This window comes from Plecotus auritus (assembly GCF_963455305.1).
Source record: "Plecotus auritus genome assembly, chromosome: 8".
NCBI classification, from domain to species: domain Eukaryota; kingdom Metazoa; phylum Chordata; class Mammalia; order Chiroptera; family Vespertilionidae; genus Plecotus; species Plecotus auritus.
In genome coordinates this window covers 175836666-175860496 of record NC_137782.1, presented here as the reverse complement: position 1 = coordinate 175860496, position 23831 = coordinate 175836666, and the positions used below count along the sequence as shown (strand labels likewise).

The 23831-nt window shown below is 62.7% G+C and overlaps 2 protein-coding genes across 2 annotated transcripts in view; one reads left to right on the top strand and one right to left on the bottom strand.

Annotated features, from left to right (window-relative positions):
* Window positions 1-23831, top strand: part of TPO (thyroid peroxidase) — a gene marked incomplete at its 5' end in the record, with an annotated part of 445236 nt that overhangs the window by 69743 nt on the left and 351662 nt on the right. The gene's annotated exons all lie outside the window — the stretch shown is intronic.
* The window catches only part of PXDN (peroxidasin), a 62443-nt gene continuing 38938 nt past the window's right edge, over window positions 327-23831 (bottom strand). The window contains exons 8-23 of the mRNA XM_080684991.1: window positions 23039-23156; window positions 20878-21047; window positions 16935-17207; window positions 15704-15820; window positions 14983-15141; window positions 14323-14435; window positions 13161-13317; window positions 12043-12151; window positions 11339-11496; window positions 7354-8857; window positions 6065-6199; window positions 4763-4971; window positions 3574-3688; window positions 3277-3409; window positions 2466-2579; window positions 327-2105 (exon numbers count right to left, since the gene is read on the bottom strand). Coding sequence (XP_080541117.1) covers window positions 1986-2105; window positions 2466-2579; window positions 3277-3409; window positions 3574-3688; window positions 4763-4971; window positions 6065-6199; window positions 7354-8857; window positions 11339-11496; window positions 12043-12151; window positions 13161-13317; window positions 14323-14435; window positions 14983-15141; window positions 15704-15820; window positions 16935-17207; window positions 20878-21047; window positions 23039-23156 — 3704 coding nt within the window. The 3' untranslated portion in view covers window positions 327-1985. The remainder of the gene's footprint in view (window positions 2106-2465; window positions 2580-3276; window positions 3410-3573; window positions 3689-4762; window positions 4972-6064; window positions 6200-7353; window positions 8858-11338; window positions 11497-12042; window positions 12152-13160; window positions 13318-14322; window positions 14436-14982; window positions 15142-15703; window positions 15821-16934; window positions 17208-20877; window positions 21048-23038; window positions 23157-23831) is intronic.

Sequence of the window (23831 nt, the reverse complement as noted above, 5' to 3'; positions counted from 1 at the left end):
CGGGGAACCCGTCCCCTCCCCGGGAAGCACAGGCTTTGGGGCTGCGACCGTCCCTGCTCGTCCTCCTCCACGACCCCCGGGTCTGGTGGCTGCAGCGGGTCGGGAAGTGGCAAAACCAGAATAAAATGTGACGTAAAACACAGTTTGTGCAAGTCGGGTGACTTCCTGAAAGTTTGTCAGAAAGTACATTTCCCCCTGAACATCCAATACCTGGAAAACGTACTTAAAATCTCTCCAGACACCGCCGCCTCCGCACCACGCTCGGACCCCGCGGGGCAGCCGCGAGCGTGGCTCTACGGGAAAGAAGACGCCGTGCATCCTCCGTTGGAACACGTGGCCCGTTTATTCGAACGGAAAGGCGTCGTTACATAGTGCAAACGTTCCTTTGGTAATGAACTGGTTAAAGGGACAGAGAAGGCGTCTGGCTGCGGCCAGTCAGGCAAGTGAATAAACATGCACACGTGGCTTCCCACCACGGCGACCCCACGCACTGAGACTCCCCCTCGGTCCCGCGGACACGCCACCTGCAGGCGCTGACTTCCCGGTGGGGTGGCCTCCCCCGATTCACGTGCCTGTCACCTCTGCCCGAAACCTCAGGTAACCCTCCGAGGCGCCAGCACCCTCACGAATGGTCTGCCGCCGCCTGACGCCGAGCACCTTACAGAACCGCCGCCTTCCACCTTCTAGTTCCAGACACAGGCCCAAGGTCCTGACTCAGCCGGACTTGACGTTTCAGAGGAAGCCCGTGTCCTGAGCTACAGCACCAGCTGTTCCCCGCCACTCCGCGACCCGCGGCTGAGGTCGAGCGGGCCGCGTTGAAAAAGCTTTACGCTCCCGTGCGGATATTCGCACACCACCCCCAGGGACGTGGCAGCCCGCCGCCCACCCTGGACCGGAACCAGCTCTGAAACTGCCCACTGCCTGCGGGACGCTGCGAGACTCGCCCCCACGGCGGGCGCCGTGTCCCTGTGGGGAGGGCGGGCGGGCGGGCCCCTCCTTTGGATCCCACTCAGCGCCTGGAACCTGCGTGTTCAGGGACACGCATCTCAGAACACAGATCTCTGCGTTCAGAACACAACGGGAGGTTTTGGTCCGTCAAGGCGAGCGTGGCCATGAGGTACGAGGTGCTTTTCACCGAACCCTAAAGGCCTGCGGGGGCAGCGGTTTCTCTGCCGCATCGAGCGCCGGACGCTCGGTCAGCGCTCACACGCCTGCGCTTGGACGTCGGACGAGGTACGGGCGTTGTCTCCGAGGCACTCGCCGCCGAGTCAGGGAGGAGGGCCGGTCCCTCCGTGCGGCGGCCTGGGGAGAGCGAGCCTGGCGTGGCCACCGCGAGGGGGGGGTTCACTCCTGGCCTGCCACCGGGCAGCAGGGTTACAGGGAAAACGGGCCCGTTTCTCGGCGGCCGGCGGCCTCAGTCATGGGGGACAGGAGCGGAGAGGCCGCAGGCGCGCGTGGAGCGGGGATCTGCCGTGAGGAGTTGCTGGTGCGCGTGGACCACGGCAGAGGCCAAGGCAGGGGTCGGGGCTCCGGGCCAGGAGCCTGTGCCGCCGGACATGCTCCCCAGAGGCTGTTCCGTCTGCCCAACGCTGACGTTCTCGTCCAACGTGCGTGCTCCCGGCGGCGGGTCCGCAGGCTCCGGACCGGGCCCAGCGGAGTGGCCCTCCGTCGAGGGAAGCGGTGGGACGGGGGACAGCACTCGGGGAGCCTAAATGACTTAACTGTGCGGTTTAATAGTAGCACCACTTTTTCGTTAAAAAAATTAAATAAAAACCTGAGAATCTAACATGAAGTTAGGACTCGTGTCTGTCCACTGCGTGGTCTGCGGCTCTGTGGACGCTCCAGTCTGAGCCCCTGTGCGGCTTCCAGGACGCCCCGGGTAGGGCCGTGAGCCGCCCAAGTCCTCGGCGCCCGCCAGTCTGCGCTCCCTGCTCCGGCCGGGGACCTGGGGGGGACGCTCTGGAGCTGCGAGGAGCGGGAGGGATCTACGGCTGCGTTCCCGCGGGCTCCCTCAGGCAGACCGGACAGCAGGCGCCATCGATTCTCACGGGGCCCGGGCAGTCGGCGGGCGGGCAGGCTTCCACGAAGCAGGTGATCTGTCCGTCCTGGAGGGAGACGGCGCCCGACGGGTCAGTTCGCGGGACGACCCCCGAGCGTCACACCCGCGTCCCGCCCGTGTCCCAGCCTGTGTCCGGGTCTGACCACTTCAGTTCTTCCCGTTCCGCAGGGGACTCCCCGGAGCTTCCTGCCCGGCCGGCTGCAGCCAGACCCCGGCCACGGAGGACGCCTAGCGCCTGCCCACTGTCCCTGCCGGCGTGTACCCCCGTGGCTGCCCAGGGGAGAGGGAGGAGACCCCACCGGGGAGCGGGGCCTCGCTGGCCACCCGGCCGCCCACTGGGGGCTCAGGACTCTGCAGCCGAGTCCGTGGCCCGGGCCCCAGGCCCCTGAGACAGAGCCGTACTCACGCGGCATTCACAGGCGGTGCACACGTCTCGCTTCCACCGGGCGCCGTCCGCGTGGGGCTCGCCGTCCACATCGGTGCACTCGGCCGTGCTGAGCCGAGACTCAAGTTTCTTTATCTGCAAAGCCAGCGGGTGCGCGGTCAGTCCACGGGAGAGTGGCCCTCGCCCTGCCCGCCCCGGGACACGGCGCGACGGGCAGGGAGGCAGGCACGTCTCGGCAGGATGCTGGGGGGCTCAAATGTGCTCCCTTGACAGCCAATGGCTTTCCCAGAGCGCTGGGACGGCCCTGCCCGCTTCGCCTCAGGTGGGTGCCCACCCCCTGAATGTTAGTGGTTCCTAGAACGAGGCTTCTGGGGAAGTCTGAGGCCCCCTGTACCCACGTAGCCCGGCCTCAGACACTCTGGTCTCACAGGTAGAGGAGGAGGGGGACGTGGGGCCTACAGCCAGGCGGGTGCAGCTGTGGGCCCTGGGAAGGAGGACATGCCCTGGGAGCCTGGGGTCACCCCGAGGCCCTGCCCGGGAGCCTGGGGTCACCCCGAGGCCCTGCCCGGGAACCTGGGTCCCACTGAGGGTCCTGATCACCGGGAACCTGGGGTCACCCCGAGGTCCTGGCCGGGAGCCTGGGTCCCACTGAGGGTCCTGATCACCGGGAACTGAGGGACTCGGTGTGGCCGAGCCCAGGACAAGCAGGAGAAGAGCCAGCAGGCAGTGAAGCCCTGGCCCCAGGTAAGGGGCATTGCAGAGTTCACACCGGGGTCACAGAGATGAGTCTGCGGGGGACGCGAGCTAAGAAGGGGGCGTGGCGGGGCGGCACCTGTGTCCGGAGGTCCGTGATGGTCTGCTGCATCTCCAGCACGAAGTCCCGGAAGTCGCTGGGCCCCAGGGCCTGGGGGCGCTCAGAGGAGGCAGCCGTGGCGTTCCTGGGGCGCTGGCCGGGCTTCCCGACGCTGCAGGAGGGGAGACAGGAGGCGGCGCACACCCTTACACCGCAGGCCTCAGGGCACCGGGGCCGTCCGGGGCCCAAGACCCAGCCGGCGGCCGGCAGGAAATCCCTGCCCAGGGCCAAGGCCGGCCCGCGGTGTGGATGGTCTGACCCTTGGGGACGCCGTACCTCAGTGTCTTCCCGGCTTCCGTGGGGGGCTCGCCCTCCCGATAACTGAAGTCGAGGGACCGCCGGCCTCGGAAATGGTAGGAGAAGGCGCTGAACTGCCCGCGGGTCCTGCAGTCTGGGGGGGCGGGGGAGGGTTAGGCGCTCCGACTTCGGGACAAAGTCAGAGCGTCCCGGTCTCTCGCGCGCCTGGGACGAATCCCGAGCCTCATGGCCAGCGGGGGGCCTGGCGACAGCCCTGCTCCCCACAGAGCGTCAGGCCTGGGCAGGGCTGCGTCTGGTCCAGCCGTGGGCAAACTACGGCCCGCGGGCCGGATCTGGCCTGTTCGGCTGTTCTATCCGGTTCTCTTGCTCTCCCCTCCGCTCCTTTACTTTGAATTTATATTAGTTCACACAAACACTCCATCCATGCTTTGGTTCCGGCCCTCCGGTCCAGTTTAAGAACCCATGGTGGCCCTCGAGTCAAAAAGTTTGCCCACCCCTGGAGAGGTCCGAGGAGGGCGGTGCCACGAAAAGACTGACCGGCGGTCAGACCGGGACGCTGCCGCGAGCAGCGAAACGGCAGGAAGGGAGCCCGTGGCCCTGGACGGCAGACAAGGCTCCGTCCACACAGAATCTCCCGGTTCTGAGCCTAAAACCTGAGTAAAGGACCGAGGAGCAGCAGATGCCACAGCTTCCTCAGCCACCGAGAAAGGAACGTAGCATTTACGTCAAACCTATGCACAGCCCGGCTGCTGTGGCTCAGGGCTGAGCATCGACCTATGAACCCGGTGGGGGCTCCATCCCATGTGGGGTGTGCAGCGGGCAGCTGATCATGATTCTTTCTCATCGTTGATGTTTCTCTCTCTCCCCCCCACTCCCTTCCTCTCTGAAGTCAATAAAAACATATTTGAAAAAGTAAACCTAGCACGCAGACACACGAGAGCAACACGGAACACGGGGTAAAGCCTGAACGAATGACAAACCTGAAGGAGCCGTCCTGCTAAACACGCCCCGTCACTGAAAATCCTCCACCGGGACTTCGTGTAGGTGCCACGGAAGCCTCAGCACGGACACGCCTAACCCACCAGGGTGGCAGCCGTGCCTGCTCCCCGTCACCCTCCTCCGCTGGCCCCGCTGTCCGCCCGCCCGCGTGCCGTCTCCCGTCACGGGCAGAGCGCGCACCACGCAGGCGCGAGGTCTCGGGCGTTACCTTCGCAGCAGTCCTGCCAGACCCGCAGGTCCACCCTGGGGATGTCGTCGCAGCTGCTGTAGCCGTGGGGGAACTCTGCCACCCGGAACACGTCCCTCTGCACACGCGTGATGTTGTCCGAGTTGTCGCACAGGATCCTGGCCAGCGACGTCTGCTTGATCTGCGTCAGCTGGGCCGGCGTGAACACCCCAGGGTTCTCGTACCACAGCCTGTGTCCCGGGAGGAGAACGAGACGGAGAAACTTGGACTCAAAAACCACAGCGACCGAACTCCGCATCCTCTACTCCTGTGGTCGGCAAACTGCGGCTCGCGAGCCACCGGCGGCTCTTTGGCCCCTGGAGTGTGGCTCTTCCACAAAATACCGCAGCCTGGGCGAGTCTATGTTGCAGAAGTGGCGTTAGAAGAAGTTTAAGTTTAAAAAATGTGGCTCTCCAAAGAAATTTCAGTCGTTGAGCTGTTGATATTTGGCTCTGCTGACTCATGAGTTTGCCGACCACTGTTCTACTCCGTTCCCAACAATGCAGACGCCACTGGTTTGAACCGGGGCCACGTGATGGTGGACGACGGCTCACCCTTCCCGCTCGAAACAAAGCAAAGCGACCAAGTGAAGACCCAGAGGCGGGCACCTGACCAGGCAGCACAGGCCCCTTCAGTGGCGGCGCGCGGCCCGTGGCCCCCGCCGGACGGCTCGGCGACAGGAGGGACCACCTGCCACCTGCGGAGCTAACGGACCACAGTGATCACACAGCCCCTCGCCGTCCCGCCAGGAGCTCCCGCAGCGCAGCACCCGGCGCGGTTTAACCGGCGGACCGTCCACTTCGAGGGACAGAAACCCTCTCAACAGCCACAGGGGCAGGAAGGGGGCCGAGAGCCGGGCAGGGCTAACCCTGCTGCGTGTGGCAGGGGCCGGCAGCTGGGCGTGGTCATAGATAAACAGCACAGCCTGGCTGGTGTGGCTCGGTGGGCTGAGTGCCGTCCTGTGGACCAGGAGGTCCCGGGTTTGATTCCCAGTCAGGGCACAGGCCCGGGTTGTGGGCTCCATCCCCAGTAGGGGGCGTGCAGGGGGCAGCTGGCCCAGGATGCTCTCTCATCACTGGTGTTTCTCTCTCTCCCTCTCCCTTCCTCTCCGACGTCAGTAAAAAGAAGTCTATTAACAACCCACACAACAGACGGCACCAGGCGTGACGCCGCCTTCACTCCCAGCACTCGGCGGGGACACAGGGCCGCTGCCCACGGTTCCTCTCTCCCGAGTCCCCGAAAGGTGCCCGAAGCCCGGCCTCCCCGCTTCGCCTCCGCGCTCACCTGTCCCCGTCCCGCAGGCGCTGGAACTGCGTGCTGAGCAGGCACATGAGCGTGGGCCCCAGGCGGCTGCCGGGCACCAGGTCCTCCACCATGAGGGCAGGGAACAGGTCGATGTTGAGGGGGGACCCGTACAACCTAGACGACAAGCGAGGCCCTAAACGCGCTGAACGGCTCACCCGGGAAAGCACGGCAAACGCGCGCAAGAAAGCCCCTTCCCCATCGTGCTTGTCCGTTACCCAGACCGCCCCTAACGAAGACGTTAAGTGTCTTTCTTTAGAGCACTCTTCCTTGTGCTTTAAGTAATCCCCCCTCCTCCTCCTCCTCCTCCTCCTCCTCCTTTACCCCTGTTTGTGTGGAAAACAATACAGCGATTGTCCGGCCGGCGTGGCTCTGGAGTGAGCATTGACCTATGACCCAGGAGGTCACGGTTCGATTCCCGGTCAGGGCACAGGCCTGGGTTGTGGGCTCCATCCCCAGGGTGGGGCGTGCAGGAGGCAGCCGACCCATGTGTCTCTCACATGGATGTTTCTCTCTGCCTCTCCCTCTCCTTCCCACTCTCTCTAAATCAGTGGTTCTCAACCTTCCTAATGCCGCAACCCTTTGATACAGTTCCTCATGTGGTGGTGACCCCCAACCATAAAATTATTTTCACTGCTACTTCATAATCATAATTTTGCTGCTGTTAATGAATCGTCATGTAAATATCTGTGTTTTCCGATGGTCTCAGGCGACCCTGCTAGCGGTTCTCAATCTGTGGGTCGCGACAGGTTCGCCTAAGACCATCGGAAAACACAGATATTTACATGACGATTCATTAACAGCAGCAAAATTACGGTTATGAAGTAGCAGTGAAAATAATTTTATGCATATAAGCATAACCAATGGATACAAGACACTGTGGGCGGGGAGGGGGGGGCAGGTAAAGGCATGTACGGGGGGGGGGGGGTAGGGGAGGCCGGGGGGGAGGTCAATGGAGAACAAAAAAAAAAGGAGACATATGTACTACTATTTGTAATACCTCAAACAATAAATAAATAAATAAATAAATAAATAAATAAAAATAAATGAAGATCAAAAAAAAATTATTTTATGGTTGGGGGTCACCACCACATGAGGAACTGTATTAAAGGGTCGCGGCCTTAGGAAGGTTGAGAACCACTGCTCTAAATAAACCTATAGAAAAATAGCCTCGTGTGAGCGTTAACAAACAAAAAAAAAAAGTGGAAAAAAGTAAAAAGTAAATAAATAAAAGTAAAAAAGCGATCCGGGCCTCCGGTGTGCGCACTCACCGGCGCAGCTTCTCCCGGACCTCGGGGTCTTTGATCTCGTTCTTGAGGTCCTCGAAGGTGTGCGCGGCCGACAGGTTGCAGTAGACGCGGAAGTCGTGGTAAGGCGGGATGCCGTGGTCGCGGCCGCGCTGGATGTTGATGGCCGCCAGGTCCAGCGCCACCGTGTGCGCCATGGAGAAGAGGCGCTCCGTGAGCTCCGTGTTCAGCAGCTGCGAGGGCACCCGCATCTTGCCCGCCACGCCGAACAGGCCGCGCAGCAGCGGGTCGATGCCGCCCTCGTTCACGATGCGGAACGGCGAGAAGAAGGCCTTGTGCAGCGGCACGTGGCCCTGGGCGACGGGCTGGAAGGCCTCGTCCAGCCGGTAGAGCAGCGGGCGGATGAGCGTGTGGCCGAAGCGGAAGGCGGCCGTGGCGAAGGCGTTGAAGATGCCCGCGTTGACGCCGGGGTCGTAGCCCCGGTACTCGCCCAGCATCTTCACGCCCACCTCGCCCAGCACCTTGGGCAGCCAGTGCTGGTAGGTGATGTGCTGCATCTGCGCGCCCACGATCTTGCGGGCCTCGTGGTACAGCGTGTCGCCGTCCCAGTGCGGGTTCAGTGCCAGCAGCGCAGCGGCCACGCGGTTGTGCTCCCGGAACCAGAGTGTGTGCATGCTGGTGAGGCCCAGCTGCTCGTTGGCCCGGTGGTCGCCGGCCAGGAAGCAGGGGATGGGGCTCTCGCTCTCGTCCCGCATGCACTCGGTGGGCGGGCCCGCGGCGAAGGGCAGCAGCGGCTTCCCCGAGCGCTGCACGATGCCCTGGCGCAGCAGCCCGCGCTGGCTGGCCAGGTCGCGCACGGCGCGCGCCTCGTGCTCCGAGCTCCCGTAGACGTTGGAGGCGTCGATGTAGGAGGTGAGCTGGTTGATCTGCTCGCGCGGGTACACGGAGTTCATGAGCAGCGAGGTCATGCCGCTGCCGCACACGGGGCTGGAGCGCACGAAGAACATGCAGCGCGCGCCGTTGCGCACGCGCGGGTCGTTGGGCGGGATGGCGAGCGAGAAGCAGGGCGGGTCGTTGCTGCAGGCGGAGCTGCAGTGCTGCCCGTCCGAGAAGCGCGCCTGGCTCAGCGCCACCACCGTGGAGTCCAGGTCGTGGTCCAGGAACTGGCCCCACTGCATGAGCATGTGCGTGAACTGCGCGTCCGGCGTGATGGTCTCCGTGCCGATCAGCGTGGTGGACACCAGGCGCGGCATGGGGAGCGCGTGCCCGTGGTAGAGCCGGCCCGGCGTCACGCCGCGCGGCGTGTTGAAGCCGTTCTCGTACACGGACTTGAGCAGGCGCTCGAAGGCCGTCAGCGAGGCGCCCCACATCGGGTGCTGCAGGTTGTTGCAGGTGCCGTCGTGCGTGCGGTACTTCTGGTGGAAGCACATGTCCGAGCAGTTGTTCACGCGCCGGTGCGCCGTGCAGCCCGACAGGTTGGCGATGAGGCTCAGGTACTGCGGGGAGACCAGGTCGTTGTAGTGGTAGCCTGCGGGGAAGGACGGGGCGGCTTGTACATCTGAGGTCCGCGGACGGCTCCGGGCCCCGGGCTTCCCGGGGGGCCACGGGAACCGCCCTCCCAGCCTCTCCCTGAGGGGTTCCCACCTCCACCATCCGGCATGCTCCAGACCGGAGGAACAGCTCCGCCCGCCAGCGCATACACAGGGGTGCACGCTCAGGCACGCAGGGGCGCACGCTCAAGCACGCAGGGGCGCACGCTCAGGCACGCAGGGGCACACAGGGGCGCACGCTCGGGCACGCAGGGGCACGCAGAGGCGAGTGCTCGGGCACGCAGGGGCGCGCGCTCCAGGCCAGCGGAACAGCTCCCCTCCCGAGCGCGCTCACAGCGGCACCTGAGCTCCCCCACACTGGCCGGCACCGCCAGATCTCAGTCACCAGCGCATCCTCTTTCAAGCATCTCTCGGACCTAGGCCCAGTCTCATACACTTGACAGACACAGCCTCCTTGTTGTAGGGGCGTGTTCGAAACCCCCATATGGATGTGGTAAGGAACCGGCGGTGAGGAAACCCCACAGGCCGGGGAGAAGAAACCCCACAGGCCGGGGAGAGGAAACCCCACAGGCCGGGGAGAGGAAACCCCACAGGCCGCGGTGAGGAAACCCCACAGGCTGGGGAGAAGAAACCCCACAGGCAGGGGAGAAGCACCAGGGACAGGAGCGCTTCGGGGGGAGGGGACACCGGGAACCAGCCACCCAGGGGCGCGCTCACCGGGACGGAAGGCTTGGGCGGGCGGCGCGCTTCCGAGATTAGAGCGGGGACTCCGCCACGCCTGCCTCGTTCCCAGTTCCCCCTGAACTCTCTACATTCTCCGTCCTGAACACGGGACACCGCTTCCACCCACGTCACCTGGGCCCGAGGCGCCTCCCTGCGCAGCCCCTCTGTCTGCAGCGGTGGCCGCGGGGTCGGCGGCAGCTCCGGGGCCGCCTCCCAGGCTGGCCCCACCCACTGCAGGGACCAGGAGCCGAGCTGAGGGCGGGCACCGGCCAGCACCGGGGGGAGGCAGACACAGCAGCCGTGAACTTGGAACCAGAGCGTCTGAACGTTCGCTGGTCAAACGCAGACCCGTCTACAGACACAGGCAGCACGTCTGGGAAAGGAGACGTTCCCCAGGAAGGCTGCACACCGCCATTTCAGCCACGCCCTTCAGTCTAGTTCACTTTAGAAATAAAAACCACCTCAGCACGCAGACAATGCGTAAGAGTGAAGACACGGAGAAAAAGCACGTATCCGAGACTAAGGGATGGATGGACAAGTGACCGCTCAGGACAGACAGTGAGGGAAGGTACTGTTATTGGGGAAAAGTCAGTCTATTCCCCACGAGGGATCCCTCCCAGGGTCACAGAACAAGGACACAGGCAGGCCTGCAGGTAAACGCCTCGGGTGGACACCTGTGTGAGCGTCCACTACAGCCAGGCTCTGAGTGACGGTCACCTCTGCCTTCACACCGAGACGCACCCTCTCACTGGGGCACCTGGTCTCCAACTGCCACCTCCCTCCCGGATCATTCTACAGACACCCCTGCCCAGCCCTGTCCCCGAAAGTGAGTGCCGGGCAGAGACGCTGGGCAGAATGGCCGGGTTCTGACGCTTCTCCAGGTGCTGGGAGCGAGGCTGGCGGTCGCCATAGAGACCAGTGGCGATGACCCTGAGGGGCCAGTGCCCCAGCACGGAGAAGCAGGAGGCATCTGCACCCAGCTGGCCTCCAGGACACTGGGCTCAGACTGGTCCCAGACGCGGCAGGACGTCCCTCACCGCACACACGTGTCCTTAGGAACAGCGTCCAGTCCTGAGCAATGTTTCTGTCCTGATGGCAAAAGACGCTTCTCAAAGACAAGGTAGAAACCACCGAGAAGCCGGGAAGCAGAGGACGGTGAATCACCTGGCGCTGCGTCCTCAGCTCAGGTGCTTCCGGGACTTTCCCCAGCAGCACGTGGGCTCACGCACAACTCTGAGCGAACAGCTGCTGGTGAGAGTGGTGCTATCACCCAATAAAACCCGGTCACCACCGTCTCTAACCGCACCAAGAGCACTCCTGCCTGGCGCTCCTGCCCGGCACAGGCACCTATCACTGCTGGGCAATGCCATGTGCCAGGGGCACAGTGATACGGTGGCAGTCACCCCATGCCACCCATCGTCACCCAGGACAGAGGCTGGAGCTCCACACACACCCTTTCCAGCAGCCGCCTGGATACAGCACCACCTACACAGCAGATGTCTTGCAAAGTCCTCCCTCAAACCTCCTCTGCCCGGCGACCTTGGGTCACATATCCCAGAGGGTCCCTGTTACCCGAGGTGGGACCTACAGGACCCTCACTGTCACCCGACTGTGCCCTTCGCAGACACGCGGGACAAGAACGCTGGAGCACGCCCCTCGGAAGGCATGGAGGTGGCGGGGGGAGGGGGGTGACACCCGCTCCCCAGGAAGATGCAGGGAGGAGCCTGGGTACTGACTGGTTCCGTTGAGGTCGACCATGAGGCCGCCCTGCACGTGCTCCTGGATCAGCTGCAGCGTCCGCTCAAATATCTCGCCGGCGCGCGCCTGCTCCACGGTGTAGGGGTCCCTCGGGTAGCGGAACAGGGCCAGCAGGTCATTGGGGGAGCGTGGACGGCTGGCACGGTCAGGGCAGGAGGGAAGAGGGGACAGTCAGAGACAGAAATCACGGACACCCAACGACAGAAGTGCGGTTTAATGTTTCCGTAGCTACTGCTCTAGGGGGCGAACCGTACCTGCCTGATCCCAGGTGGAAGGCAACAGAAAGACAAAACCAAGAGAAACCGAACACAAACAGCTCATTAGTTCCAGGGAAAACACAGCAACACTCGACTTGGCCTCAGACACAGAGCAAACACCCCGGGACTGGCCAACGGGAACACGGCCCCTGAGGGCTTGTGAAACACCTTGTTTTTGCCAACCGGTCCCGCCGCAAGCCCGAAGGCCGCGTTTTTAAGAAATGTCTGACTTGTGAATCACGCTCCAGGCTCTCCTTGGAAAGGACGTGCCTGTTATCTTAACCCCCAGGGAGCGGATGCCAACCTTGTGGATGGTTTCCAAGGGACGTTTTCTCCCGATGAGGCAACGGGTCACCCTGGACCAAAATGGCCCGAGGTTTTCCCGTGCCCCGGAGCTCAGGGAGGCGGGCCAGACCGCGCCCTACCTGTCAAACAGGTGTGTCCGCGTGGAGTTGATGGCCCTGTCGACTGTGGCGATCGCCTCCACGATGGACGTGGCCACGAATGGGTCCCCGTTTCGGCTGACGTCAGGCACTAGGAGAACACGGAGCCGCTAGTTACCGGGGTCCTGGACGAGTTACTCAGCGTCTAGACGCTACATCATCAAGACAAGAGGCACCCGTCTCCAAGGGCTTGTCCTGTTTCTCACACCAGAGCTTAAGGCACTTCATCAACAGACGTGACGGGAAGCTGCTTTCAAACGGTATTGGAATTACAGGCTTTTCGTTTTTGCAGTCACGCCACCCCTTCTAAAACCAGGGGTGGAGAGTGTCAGGCCCACAGGCCGTACGGGGCACGAGAAATCATTCGGTCCGGCCCTGCCAAGGCATTAGGGTTGCGTTCATTAAATGACTTATAATGACAGCAGGCTAATTTTTAAGCTGATAATTCTGGATGGCCTGCGTGCGAAGGATGCTACACCTATCCAAACGGCCCTCGGCACGAAGACGTTCCCCGCCGCTGGTCTAGAGGAACAGGGAAGACGTAGCTGTAACGTCAGACACCGGCCGGCCGGGGAGGCATTCTTTAAGCCCCGAGCTCAGGGAGACGGGGCCGCTGCTTCGGGGATTACGTGGAGGTTTATGCTGAAGACGCTCGGGATGTTCACACCCTGGGAACAGGCCTGGCCGCACCCAGAGAGTAGCCCCGTCTGCTGAGCTCGGTGGGTAAGAATGTGGCAATAACAGCACCGAAGATTTGCCAAACGATGACTGACACACTGTTGGGTTTGAAGGGGTTTGGGTGACGGCTAAACCCACCACCAAACCAAGGGCAGGGAGGCTCCGCCGAGCGAGTCAGACACAGCAGCCTCGCCGGGCAGGAGGAAGGAGGAAGGAGGGGCTCCTGAGCCGACCTGGCCCTGCCACCTACCGAGAGCACCCTGGTGGCCTGTCTGCAAACCAGGAGTGTGGACACGCCACCTTCCAATACCCCCATGAGCCCGGCCTTGTGCTGGGAAGCCTGTGCCTTCCTCCCGCGACCTGAACCCGCGCGGGAGGGATGTCTGCCAGCCGCAGGAACCCGGGCCAGGCAACCAACCTACCGCTCACGCTGAGCACCATGCTGACCGAGGCCTGTCCGATGGTGTTGCGCGCCACACACTCATAGCGGCCGGCGTCCGCGGTGCCCACGTCGTGGATGGTCAGGAACCCCTCGGGGCTGATGTGAAATTTCCCACTTTCCGTCACCTGGACCCCATCCTGGAGCAAACGGGAGACGTCACAGGAATAAGACTGCGGAGCGGTACTGTCCGTTACCGGTGGCGAGGGCGCCATCGCCAGGGCCTCACAGGTGGGAACGTCAGGAGGCCGAGGGCAGGTTTACCCATAAACCTTTCCAAAAGAGGAGGTTCATCTGATTCACCCAGTACTGTTTCCAGGGGATAAACTGTCTGATGCGCCTGCCTAGGTCCGGGGAAGATCCGGACGGAAGCCACAATCCTGCGATTTTCCAGGATGGGCCGGGGTGGGAAGGGGGGGGGGGGGAAAGCAGCCCCCGTGGGACAGGCTGCAGTGAGGAGGCATGAATTCGGGCACCTGGGAGGGAGAAGGGCTGGGCACTGCCTCCTGGGACAGCAACATCCCAGCCGAGAAAGGAAGTGAGGAGGACGGACACACAATGCCCTCTGGTCCACCCACCCCCCCGGGACGCCCCGCGTGTAAGCACTTGATTGTATGTTTAAACCAGAGGTCCTCAAACTGCGGCCCACGGGCCACATGCGGCCCGCCGAGGACATGGATCCGGCCCGCCAGGTGCTGCTGCCTGTCCTGCTTAGCAGCCGACGCGTCCCGGGCCCGCAGTGCGCATAGGAATTCGTTCATAGTTGTTTTTTTTAAACTGTAGTCCGGCCCTCCCACGGTCTGAGGGACAGCGAACTGGCCCCCTGTTTAAAACGTTTGAGGACCCCTGGTTTAAACTGTGCTGCGTTTTATGGGGCTCCACAGAAACAACAGAAAAAGAAAACCACAGAGAACCTTCCCTGCTGACTGTGAGGCCAAGGATCTAAACTCTAACAGGATGGTTTTTCTGCTCTTGTGCCGCGAGGCCGTGAGGAGGCGGTCCCAGGCCGTCCGTCTCATTCGGTGTTATTACTGAGGACAGCAGCACATCGTTCCCCTGTCCCACGATTTAGAGGTGCCCCTGCTGTGGGGAGTTACCCCGCAGTCCCCCTCCCGCCCGCCCCGCACACCTGCCCGCCGAGGTACCTTGTTCCAGGTGATGGTGGGCTCGGGCTCGCCCTGTGAGCTGCACGGCAGCTGCACGTCGGAGCCCACCTCCACCGTCTGGTCGCCGGGAACGCTGCTGAACACCGGGGTGACTGGAAGGCAAGAGGCACGGCTGACGCCTCGAACCCCCCCGCCCTCCCTCCGTCAGCGCAGGCCCGGGGCACAGAACTCAGCCGGCCACCCGTCTCCTCCTGCGGTGTCTGCACCGAGAGGAGGGGCCGGAGGGACCCAAGGTCCCCACCCACGCGCACCCTGCAAGCCTGACGGAGCTCCTGTCTGTCCAAGGCCCCGCGCCCCAGCCCCCGAGACCCTGGCGAGCGAGCGAGAAGGAACCCGTGGGCGAACGGGGAGCTTTGCTCACGGGGTGAGGGCCTGGCGGCCTTTCAGGAGTTCTCACCCAACTCCTGGCTGGTCAGGACTGAGCGGAGCACACCCCGAAACCCAGAGCCAGCCGAGCCTTGGAGAAGGCCCGGGACCCTCCCCCCACCCCCCGTCTGCCCTGAGCCTTTCTAGAGACACCAGGAGACCAGTCCTCCTGAGTGCAGAGAACACGGGGGGCACTGGAATGCTCTGGGGGGGTGCAAACAGGAAACAGAACTGTGACTCCACATCCACCCGTAGGGTCCCCGCCACGCCTACCTCGGGGCTGCACCGTCAGCTGGGCCACGACCCTCTGGGAGCCGATGATGTTGACGGCCTGGCACTCGTACTGGCCCTGGTCGTGGAGGGCGACGGCCGAGATGCGGAGCGTCCCCGAGGACAGCACCAGGTGCCGCCTGTCCACCGACAGCTGGCTCCCTGCAAGGGTGAGGCGCCCGTCCGTCAAGGGGACACGGGGGCGGGCAGGGGGGGCGACCCATTCGTTACAGGTGGAGCGGGACTCAGAGAAAATCAAAGGATCGCAGACACATGTCTTGGCCCGATTAGGGCCCGGGGTCACCGTCCGGCCCTCGGTCAGCCATCGGTTCCTTCCTCCCGGACACCCTGACCCGCCTTGCGCGGCGTGGAGGCACCGGCTCCGTGCAGCCAGGTCGGGGTAAACAGAACGCGCTCCCTGTTCCCATGAGGGTCCCCGGAGGGTGGAGCCAGGATGGCAGGGGACTCGGGCGGCGTGCGCACAAACTTGGGTGCCAGCAAGAGGCTGGTCCCACGCTGCATGTGACAGGACAGACCTGGGCAGGCGCCCGGACCCCCGGGAAGGTCCTCGCACCTCGCCTGCCCGAGAGCAGGGAGGCCCCGAGAACCCCTGGAAGGGCCCCTCGGGGACGAAGGGATGGAAGTGGAGGTCATCAGCCGGTTCTCAAGGTCACCCCAGAGGGCGGGAGCTGGTGACGGGGTGGAGGCCAGGTGTGCGCCCTACCTCCTTTCGTCCAGGCGATGACTGGCTGTGGGTATCCCTTGGCCTCGCACTGGAAATCAACGGTCTGACCCTCGATCACAGCTCGGTCCTGCGGGGTCACGGTGAACTGCGGGAGGGCTGCCGGAGGCGAGACACGGGACACGCGTGAGAAGGCAGCTTCCCTGAGGAGGCGGCAGGCTGGGGAGGCCTCCCGTGGGCGGGGCCCGCCCCGTGTGCCAGGACGCCTGCTGCCAGCCTGGCCCGGCAGCTTGAGTGGGTGAGGCAGAGCCCTGGGGTGAAACGTAGGGAAGCCCAGGGCAGGAGTTGGTCTGTTTTTATTGATTGAACAAAATGTGACAACAGTGTGTCCAGTGTGAGTCCGTTTCTAGAAAAGCGTCCACCACAACGAAGGAAGTCGACACCAAATGACCACAGTCCCCTGCGTGGAGAAGGTGCCAGAAGGTTCACAAGCCTCCCCTGTGGTGCCCGTGGAGGCAGGGACCGGGCGGAGAGAGGAGCCGGCAAAGAACTCGCTTCTCTCTTATTTCCATTTCTAGTTTGTCCGAGGGCTCCAGCAAACGTCCCGCTTTGTAATTTACGTAAAAACCGACAGACTCAGCCCTGGCTGGTGCTCGGTGGTTAGAGCATCGGCTTGCGCACCAAAGGGTGACAGGTTCGCTCCCTGGTCAAGGGCAGGCGCCTCGGTGGCAGGTAACCCATCAATGCGTCTCTCTCACATCGATGTTTCTCTCTCTCTCTCCCTTCCCCTGCCCTTCCAGCCCTCTCTAAAATCAATGGAAAAAAATAGCCTTGGGTGAGGATTCACAACAACAACCAACACTAATAAATTCAGCATTGAGTCAAGAAGTCTGGAAATGCATAGCACACATCTTAAAACCCCGGGCCTCCTGGGTCCAAGAATCAACCCCGGGAAATTCCAAAAGGTGTGAGGACTTCCTGATGAATACGCCTGTGCACACGTGTGCACACATGTGCACACACACCCCCGACGTGGTCACCCACGGCGCGCACTCGGCAGAGCTCCGGGTGCCATGGATCACAGACAGAAAACAGCCCCAGACAGCTCCATCCTCTAAACCGCAAGTAACAGCCAGGTGGAGGCGTAAGGGCGAAGGTGAACACGTAGGTGGTTCCGGGGACGGGCCCCTCCTGCCGGGCATCAGGCCCTTGAGGGCGCACCAGGGCCCACGGGCAGGGCTGCGGGGGGCGAAGGGTCCCCCAGGACGCTCACCCTGGACGATGATGAAGGCCGTGGCGTGGATGCTGTCCAGGCTGTTGGAGGCGAAGCAGGTGTACTCCCCGCTGTCCTCCTGCGCCACGTTCTGGATGTAGAGGCCGCCCGAGGGCGTAATGCTCACGCGGGGGTCCGTGGGCAGGGGCGAGCGGTCCCCGCGGGTCCAGGCAATCCTGGGCAGCGGGTGGCCCGTGGCGCTGCACTCCAGCGTGACGCTCTCCCCGACCAGCACCTCCGTGTTCTGCGGCTGGATTACAAAAGTGGGTCGAGCTGTCACGACGAAACACAATGAATTAATCCCTCGGGCGTGGCATCAGCTGTGTGCTTGTCTTCCGTGCTCGTGCGGCTCGTCCTGCCTCCTGACCTCTAAGCGGCGGTCACACAAACACGATGTAGCCGCACGTTTCCCCGTCTTCCTGGTCGCTGTTGTTGGTTAAAGAAATGCACAGAACATAAAGACGGCCCCCTGCCGTGGGTCACGTGAGCAGCGGGCCCTGCGAGGGAGGGGACGGGATTTCTCCAAGGGGACAACGCAGGAGAGGCCTTATTTTGGCTTCTCCTGAATTTGCTGTGTCACTCTGGGTAAGCCTCTCTATCGTTCCTGTTGGTATAACACACTGTTTTCAAAGTATAGTTAGATTTACAGGGGTCCTCAAACTTTTTAAACAGGGGGCCAGTTCACTGTCCCTCAGACCGTGGGAGGGCCGGACTATAGTTTAAAAAAAAAAAAAACTATGAACAAATTCCTATGCGCACTGCGGGCCCGGGACGAGTCGGCTGCTAAGCAGGACAGGCAGCGGCACCCGGCAGGCCGGGTAAATGTCCTCGGCGGGCGGCATGTGGCCTGCGGGCCGTAGTTTGAGGAACCCTGATAGAACATATAAAATAGTAAGTTTCACTAATTAAAACTACACTGAGACAGCCCTAGCTGATGTGGCTCAGTGGCTAGAGCAGGGGTGGGCAAACTTTTTGACTCGAGGGCCACAATGGGTTCTTAAACTGGACCGGAGGGCCGGAACAAAAGCATGGATGGAGTGTTTGTGTGAACTAATATAAATTCAAAGTAAAGGAGCAGAGGGGAGAGCAAGAGAACCAGATAGAACAGCCGAACTGGCTGGATCCGGCCCGCGGGCCGTAGTTTGCCCACCCCTGGGCTAGAGTGTCAGCCTGTGGACTGAAGGGTCCCGGATTCGATTCCCAGTCAGGGCACCGGCCCGGGTTGCAGGTTCAATCCGCAGTAGGGGGTGTGCAGGAGGCAGCCAATCAACAATTCTCTCCCATCCTTGCTGTTTCTCTCTCCCTTCCTCTCTGACATCAATAAAAAAAATATTTTTAAAAAACGACACGTACGAGAAAGGTCTCATTTAATTGCTGTGTTATTTCTTCCGACCGGCACCCTCCTCTGGGATCCCGGAATCCAACATTACCTCATCACTTGTTTATAAAGGTGGAGGCCACTCTGAGTCCTCATTTCCTCCCCCCCCCCCCCCACCATGAATGTTCACACCGGACGCTGATGTGTTTACTGACCAGCCGAGTGGCCCTTCTGAAAAAAGTTCCCAACTTTCTGAATTTAACCAGCACCTGGCCCAGGGGTTTTGGATAAAGGGATAAGGGGCCTGTGCTAGCACAAGATTTGGGGGACAAACCCTCAATGTTCCCGAAAGGGACCCGGTTAAGTAGATGGCGTTACAGCCCTCTGTGACTCCCGGAGGCTGAGGAGTCAGGCTGTAATTACTACTGTAAATTGTCACCAGAGCCCGACAGTGTGGCTCAGTGGTTGAGCATCAACCTATGAACCAGTCAGGGCACAGGCCCAGGTTTCCGGCTCGATCCCCAGCAGGGGCCGTGCAGGAGGCAGCCAATGGATGGATGATTCTCTCTCATCGTCGATGTCTCTCCCTTCCTCTCTGAAATCAATGAAAAGACTTGAACTGTCAGCACAGCCTGGGAACATGTCTGCAAAGGACCAGGGAGCATGTGTTTTGGGCTTCGCTACTGCTCAGCTCTGCCCCGCAGCAGAGAGCGGCCACAGACACCTCGTGGAAGAAGGACGTGGTTGTGGTCCAGCGAAATGTAATCTACAGCCGCTGAAATCGGAATCTCCCAGAATTACTATGGGTCCTAAGATACCACGCACGGGTCCTAACACGCTTAGGTTTTCCAATCCCACAAAAACGTAAAACCATTCTTAGTTCCCAGATTTTAAGGCAAACAGGCAGTTGGCCCCATCCAGCCCTCGGACAGCTCGCTGGTCACCAGGTGGACAGGCTGCCTCAGGCCGATTCCCTCTGCCGGGACCTCGCCCCGGGTCACGCCCCGGGTCACGGGAGGCCCTTCAGGGAGCCTGACTGACAGGCTCAGAGTCGCACCCCAAATAAGGCTACTGCTCCCGGGGAAGAAATAACCTCCTAGACCCGTGGTCGGCAAACCGCGGCTCGCGAGCCACCTGCGGCTCTTTGGCCCCTGGAGTGTGGCTCTTCCACAAAATACCGCGGCCTGGGCGAGTCTATTTTGAAGAAGCAGCGTTAGAAGGAGTTTACGTTTAAAAAATGTGGCTCTCCAAAGGAATTTCAATCGTTGTCCTGTTGATATCTGGCTCCGTTGACGAAGGAGTTTGCCGACCACTGGCCTAGATGGTAAACACTCCTCCGGCCTCGGCAGCCAGCTGCCTGAACGAGCCGCTTACTGACGCTGTCACCCTCCTTTGCTCTGAGACACGTTCCTACAGCGCCCCCCCGCCCCCCCCCCGTTGTTCACTGTGCAGTGGGGTCCCCTGTTCCTCACGCTTGCAGCCCCCGCTCCTGGGCCCGGAGCCCCAGCAGTTCCCAGAGTAGGTGCCCCTGGGCGCCCTGTGACTTGTTACGTATGGGCGTGGTGTGGTGTGACAAGGGCTTTGATGGAGGCGGGGCATGCCTTTGGGCTGAAATCCGATACCAGGAGTCTCATTCACAAGAAAGGAGACCACACACACACCAGACCCGTTTCAAACACACGAGACTCTAACCAGGGGTCCTCAAACTTTTTAAACAGGGGCCAGTTCACTGTCCCTCAGACCGTGGGAGGGCCGGACTACAGTTTAAAAAAAAAACTATGAACAAATTCCTATGTGCACTGCGGGCCCGGGACGCGTCGGCTGCTAAGCAGGACAGGCAGTGGCACCCGGCGGGCCTGATACATGTCCTCGGCGGGCCGCATGTGGCTCGCAGGCCGTAGTTTGAGGACGCCTGCTCTAAACAAACCCTCAGCCACCACTGGCACCGCTGGACCGTGGCCGGCAACACCAAGCACCAGGGAACCGTAGGATGGCTGAGGGGGAAGCTCAGGTGGCGGCCAGCGCACGGAGGCAGTTATGGAGGCAGCTGTCCTGGCGGGTGGGGGCCAGTGCGGACCACAGGGCACCCAGCGGCTGTGCCCTCAGCAGGTGGCGGCTGGACCATCCATCCCCCAGGCCAGTCCTCCCCCCACCCAAGTTCTCTCTCAGGCTAAACAGGAGGACGAGGGCAGGGCACTCAGACCGACCGAGGCCACAGCTGTGCCTCACGGACAAGACCGTCTTTTTAAATCGGTGCCGACACCTTCGACCTGGGAATTTCACATGAAAATCCAGAGTTTTGGCTCCTTTTTCAATAACCAAACCCAACACTCCGGAGACCTCCCTGCAGGGCGACTGGGAGGGTCAGAGGTGACATCTCTCCGGCGCCCCCGGACGCCGCCCGCCGCGCTGCCCGCTCGGCTCCCACTGAGTGTCCGTCCGGGACGAGGGACGATGTGGCCAGGGCCAAGGTCATGTCTCCCCGGGAGGGGACCGCGCCCACGGCAGGGGCTTCGGCCGGACACAGGAGGCTTGTTCCCGCGGCAGCAGCCGGGGTGGGGAGGGAGGGAGGGAGGCGTGGACGCCCAGCCTGGCCGGACCCCCCACCTGGAGACCGTCACGTACCTGGAGACCCAAAGTACCGGAGGGTCACCTCCTGCGTCTTGGCCTCGCCCGCCGCGTTCTTGGCCATGCACTGGTACACGCCCTGGTCCGTCTCCCGCGTGTTCTGGATCATCAGCGTCCCGTCGTCCAGCAGGTTCAGGCGGGAGTCCGCCTTCATGCTCAGCTCATTGCTGCAAGGACACGTCCGTGAGCTCAGGCTCCACCCCAGCCGGGGCCGGTCCCACGTGGACGCTGCGTCCGAGGGTGGGGGGCGGGCAGGGGGGGCCCTGCCTCCAGGAACTTTCCCAACAGCCTGACCTAGTGGGCGTTTCTGGGAAAAGCACCTGCGCTGCTGCAGCGCTGATGGGCCCCCCCCGTCTGTCTGTCGGTCACACGTGCTCGCCATGAAGACAAACCTTTCAGAGCAGGCGGCTCGAAGGGAGTGAAAGAGCACAGCGGGGGACAAACACCCCCTTTCCCTTTGGGCAGGAATGGTCATCTTCCTACAGCTGCCCCTGACGGGCTGACAGGACAAGGCCTGCTGGGGGCAATCCCTGTGCTGGGCACGCAGTCTACAGACGTCAGCCCTGCCCCCCTCTCCCCTACCTGCCCCCCACTCTCCTCTACCTGCCCCACCCCCTCTCCCCTACCTGCCCCCTCACTCTCCCCTACCTGCCCCCCCACTCTCCCCTACCTGCCCCCCGACTCTCCCATACCTGCCCCACCCCCTCTCCCCTACCTGCCCCCCCACTCTTCCCTACCTGCCCCACCCCCTCTCCCCTACCTGCCCCCCCACTCTCCCCTACCTGCCCCACCCCCTCTCCCCTACCTGCCCCACCCCCTCACTCTCCCCCACCTGCCCCACCCCCTCTCCCCTACCTGCCCCCCGACTCTCCCATACCTGCCCCACCCCCTCTCCCCTACCTGCCCCCCCACTCTCCCCTACCTGCCCCACCCCCCCACTCTCCTCTACCTGCCCCACCCCCTCTCCTCTACCTGCCCCCCACTCTCCCTTACCTGCCCCACCCCCTCACTCTCCCCCACCTGCCCCACCCCTCCCCCTCCCCGCCCACCCCCTCTCTCCTCCCCCTGCAACAAGCCCCCAAACGGAAATCCATCTCCTTCTTGTGTCCGGGTGGGAGCAGTCACCCCAGGCCCCACAAGTAGGATCCTGACTCATGTGGCCGTTCTCTCCCACGAGCACTTGACCCAGCAGGTGAGGCAGGCGGCAGGGGCGGTGGGAGGAGGGCGGAGGCAGGGGCTGAGGGCGGGGGCAGGGGCAGAGGGTGGGGGCAGGGACGGTGGGCGGAGGCAGGGGCGGAGGGTGGAGGCAGGGGGCAGGGGCAGAGGCAGAGGCAGGGGCGGTGGGTGGAGGGCGGAGGCAGGGGCTGAGGGCGGGGGCAGGGGCAGAGGGTGGGGGCAGGGACGGTGGGCAGAGGCAGGGGCTGAGGGTGGGGGCAGGGACGGTGGGCGGAGGCAGGGGCTGAGGGCGGAGGGTGGAGGCAGGGGAGGTGGGCGGGGCACAGGCGGCTCAGATGTCGGGCAGGGGCTCGGGCTCCACAGGCCATGACTGGCTCAGCCATTTCAACTTTTAGGGTCAACTTATTCATTTATATACTAGAGGCCCGGTGCATGAAATTCGTGCACAGGGGAGGGGGGGGGGTGTCCCTCAGCCCAGCCTGCACCCTCTCCAATCTGGGATCCCTCTCACAATCCAGGACTGCTGGCTCCCAACTGCTCGCCTGCCTGCCAGCCTGATCGCCCCTAACCACTCCCCTGCCAGCCCTATTGCCCCTAACTGCCCTCCCCTGCAGGCCTGGTCACCCCCAACTGCCCTCCCCTGCTGGCCATCTTGTGTCCACATGGGGGCAGGATCTTTGACCACATGGGGGCAGCCATCTTGTGTGTTGGAGTGATGGTCAATCTGCATATTACTCTTTTATTAGATAGGATAGAGGTGTGAAGGGCTTGAGCCAATTGGTTCTCCTCCACCTTTTATTTACTATTTATTTATTTAACACTTCTATTGATTTCCGAGAGGAAGGGAGAGAGAGACAGAAACATTAATGATGAGAGTTTTCTGTACACATGTCCCCGGAGGAGAAACAAAGCAGGGGGGGGGGGGGTCTGCAGAATGGGGGTGACTGCAGCGCCCCCGCAGCGCCCGCCCAGCACCCCTTACTTGTTCCGCAGCCAGATGATCTCGGGCTTGGGGTTGCCCTCGGCTCTGCAGGTGAAGAACACCGTGTTCCCCAAGGTGACGTCGGCGTCCTGGGGCTCCGACGTGATCCGGGGCCTTTCTGCGCGACAAGGAGCCGGGTGCTGGGTCTCCCCGCAGCGGGAACAGCCCCTCCAAGCCCGTCACCAGAGAGCCAGTCTCGGGCCCAGCGGCATCTTGGCCCGACAGTCCCACCCGCGTGCGGCGGGTCCCTGCGGGGCCTAACGCCCCACCCTCACCCGCCCAGGGGGCTGCAGGGCGTCGGCCTCCTCCCGGGAGCCCACCCGCCTTCCCGGGAGTAAAGAGCAGGAAGCGATGCCCGTCCTACAGCCGCCCCGGGAGCCCAGGGCCGGGGCAGAGCAAGGAGGGCGACGAGGCGCGCAGCTGCGCCCCCACAAGCGCACCGTTCCCAGCGGGCACAAGCGAGGCCCAGCCTCTGCACGCGCACGGTTCGCCTTTCATGCGGGAAAGCAACGTGCTGCTTCGGAGGAGCCGAGCGAGAAACTCGTTTCAGCACCAAGAGGGGCTGACATTAAAGGGCAGGCTGTGCTCCTCGGCATCGCAAGGAAGACTGTCCTGCAACCTGATGCGGGTCTGCTTTTCCGAGGCTGCTGGGAGGCGCTCAGGTGGGGGAACCCCGCCTCGCACCCAGTGAGGTCACTGCCCAGGGCGTGGTGCAGAGCGCTCAGCTACCAGCCGCCAGCCCTGGCCCCGCCCCCGCTCTGGCCCCGCCCCGCCGGCCCCGCCCCCTGCGCCA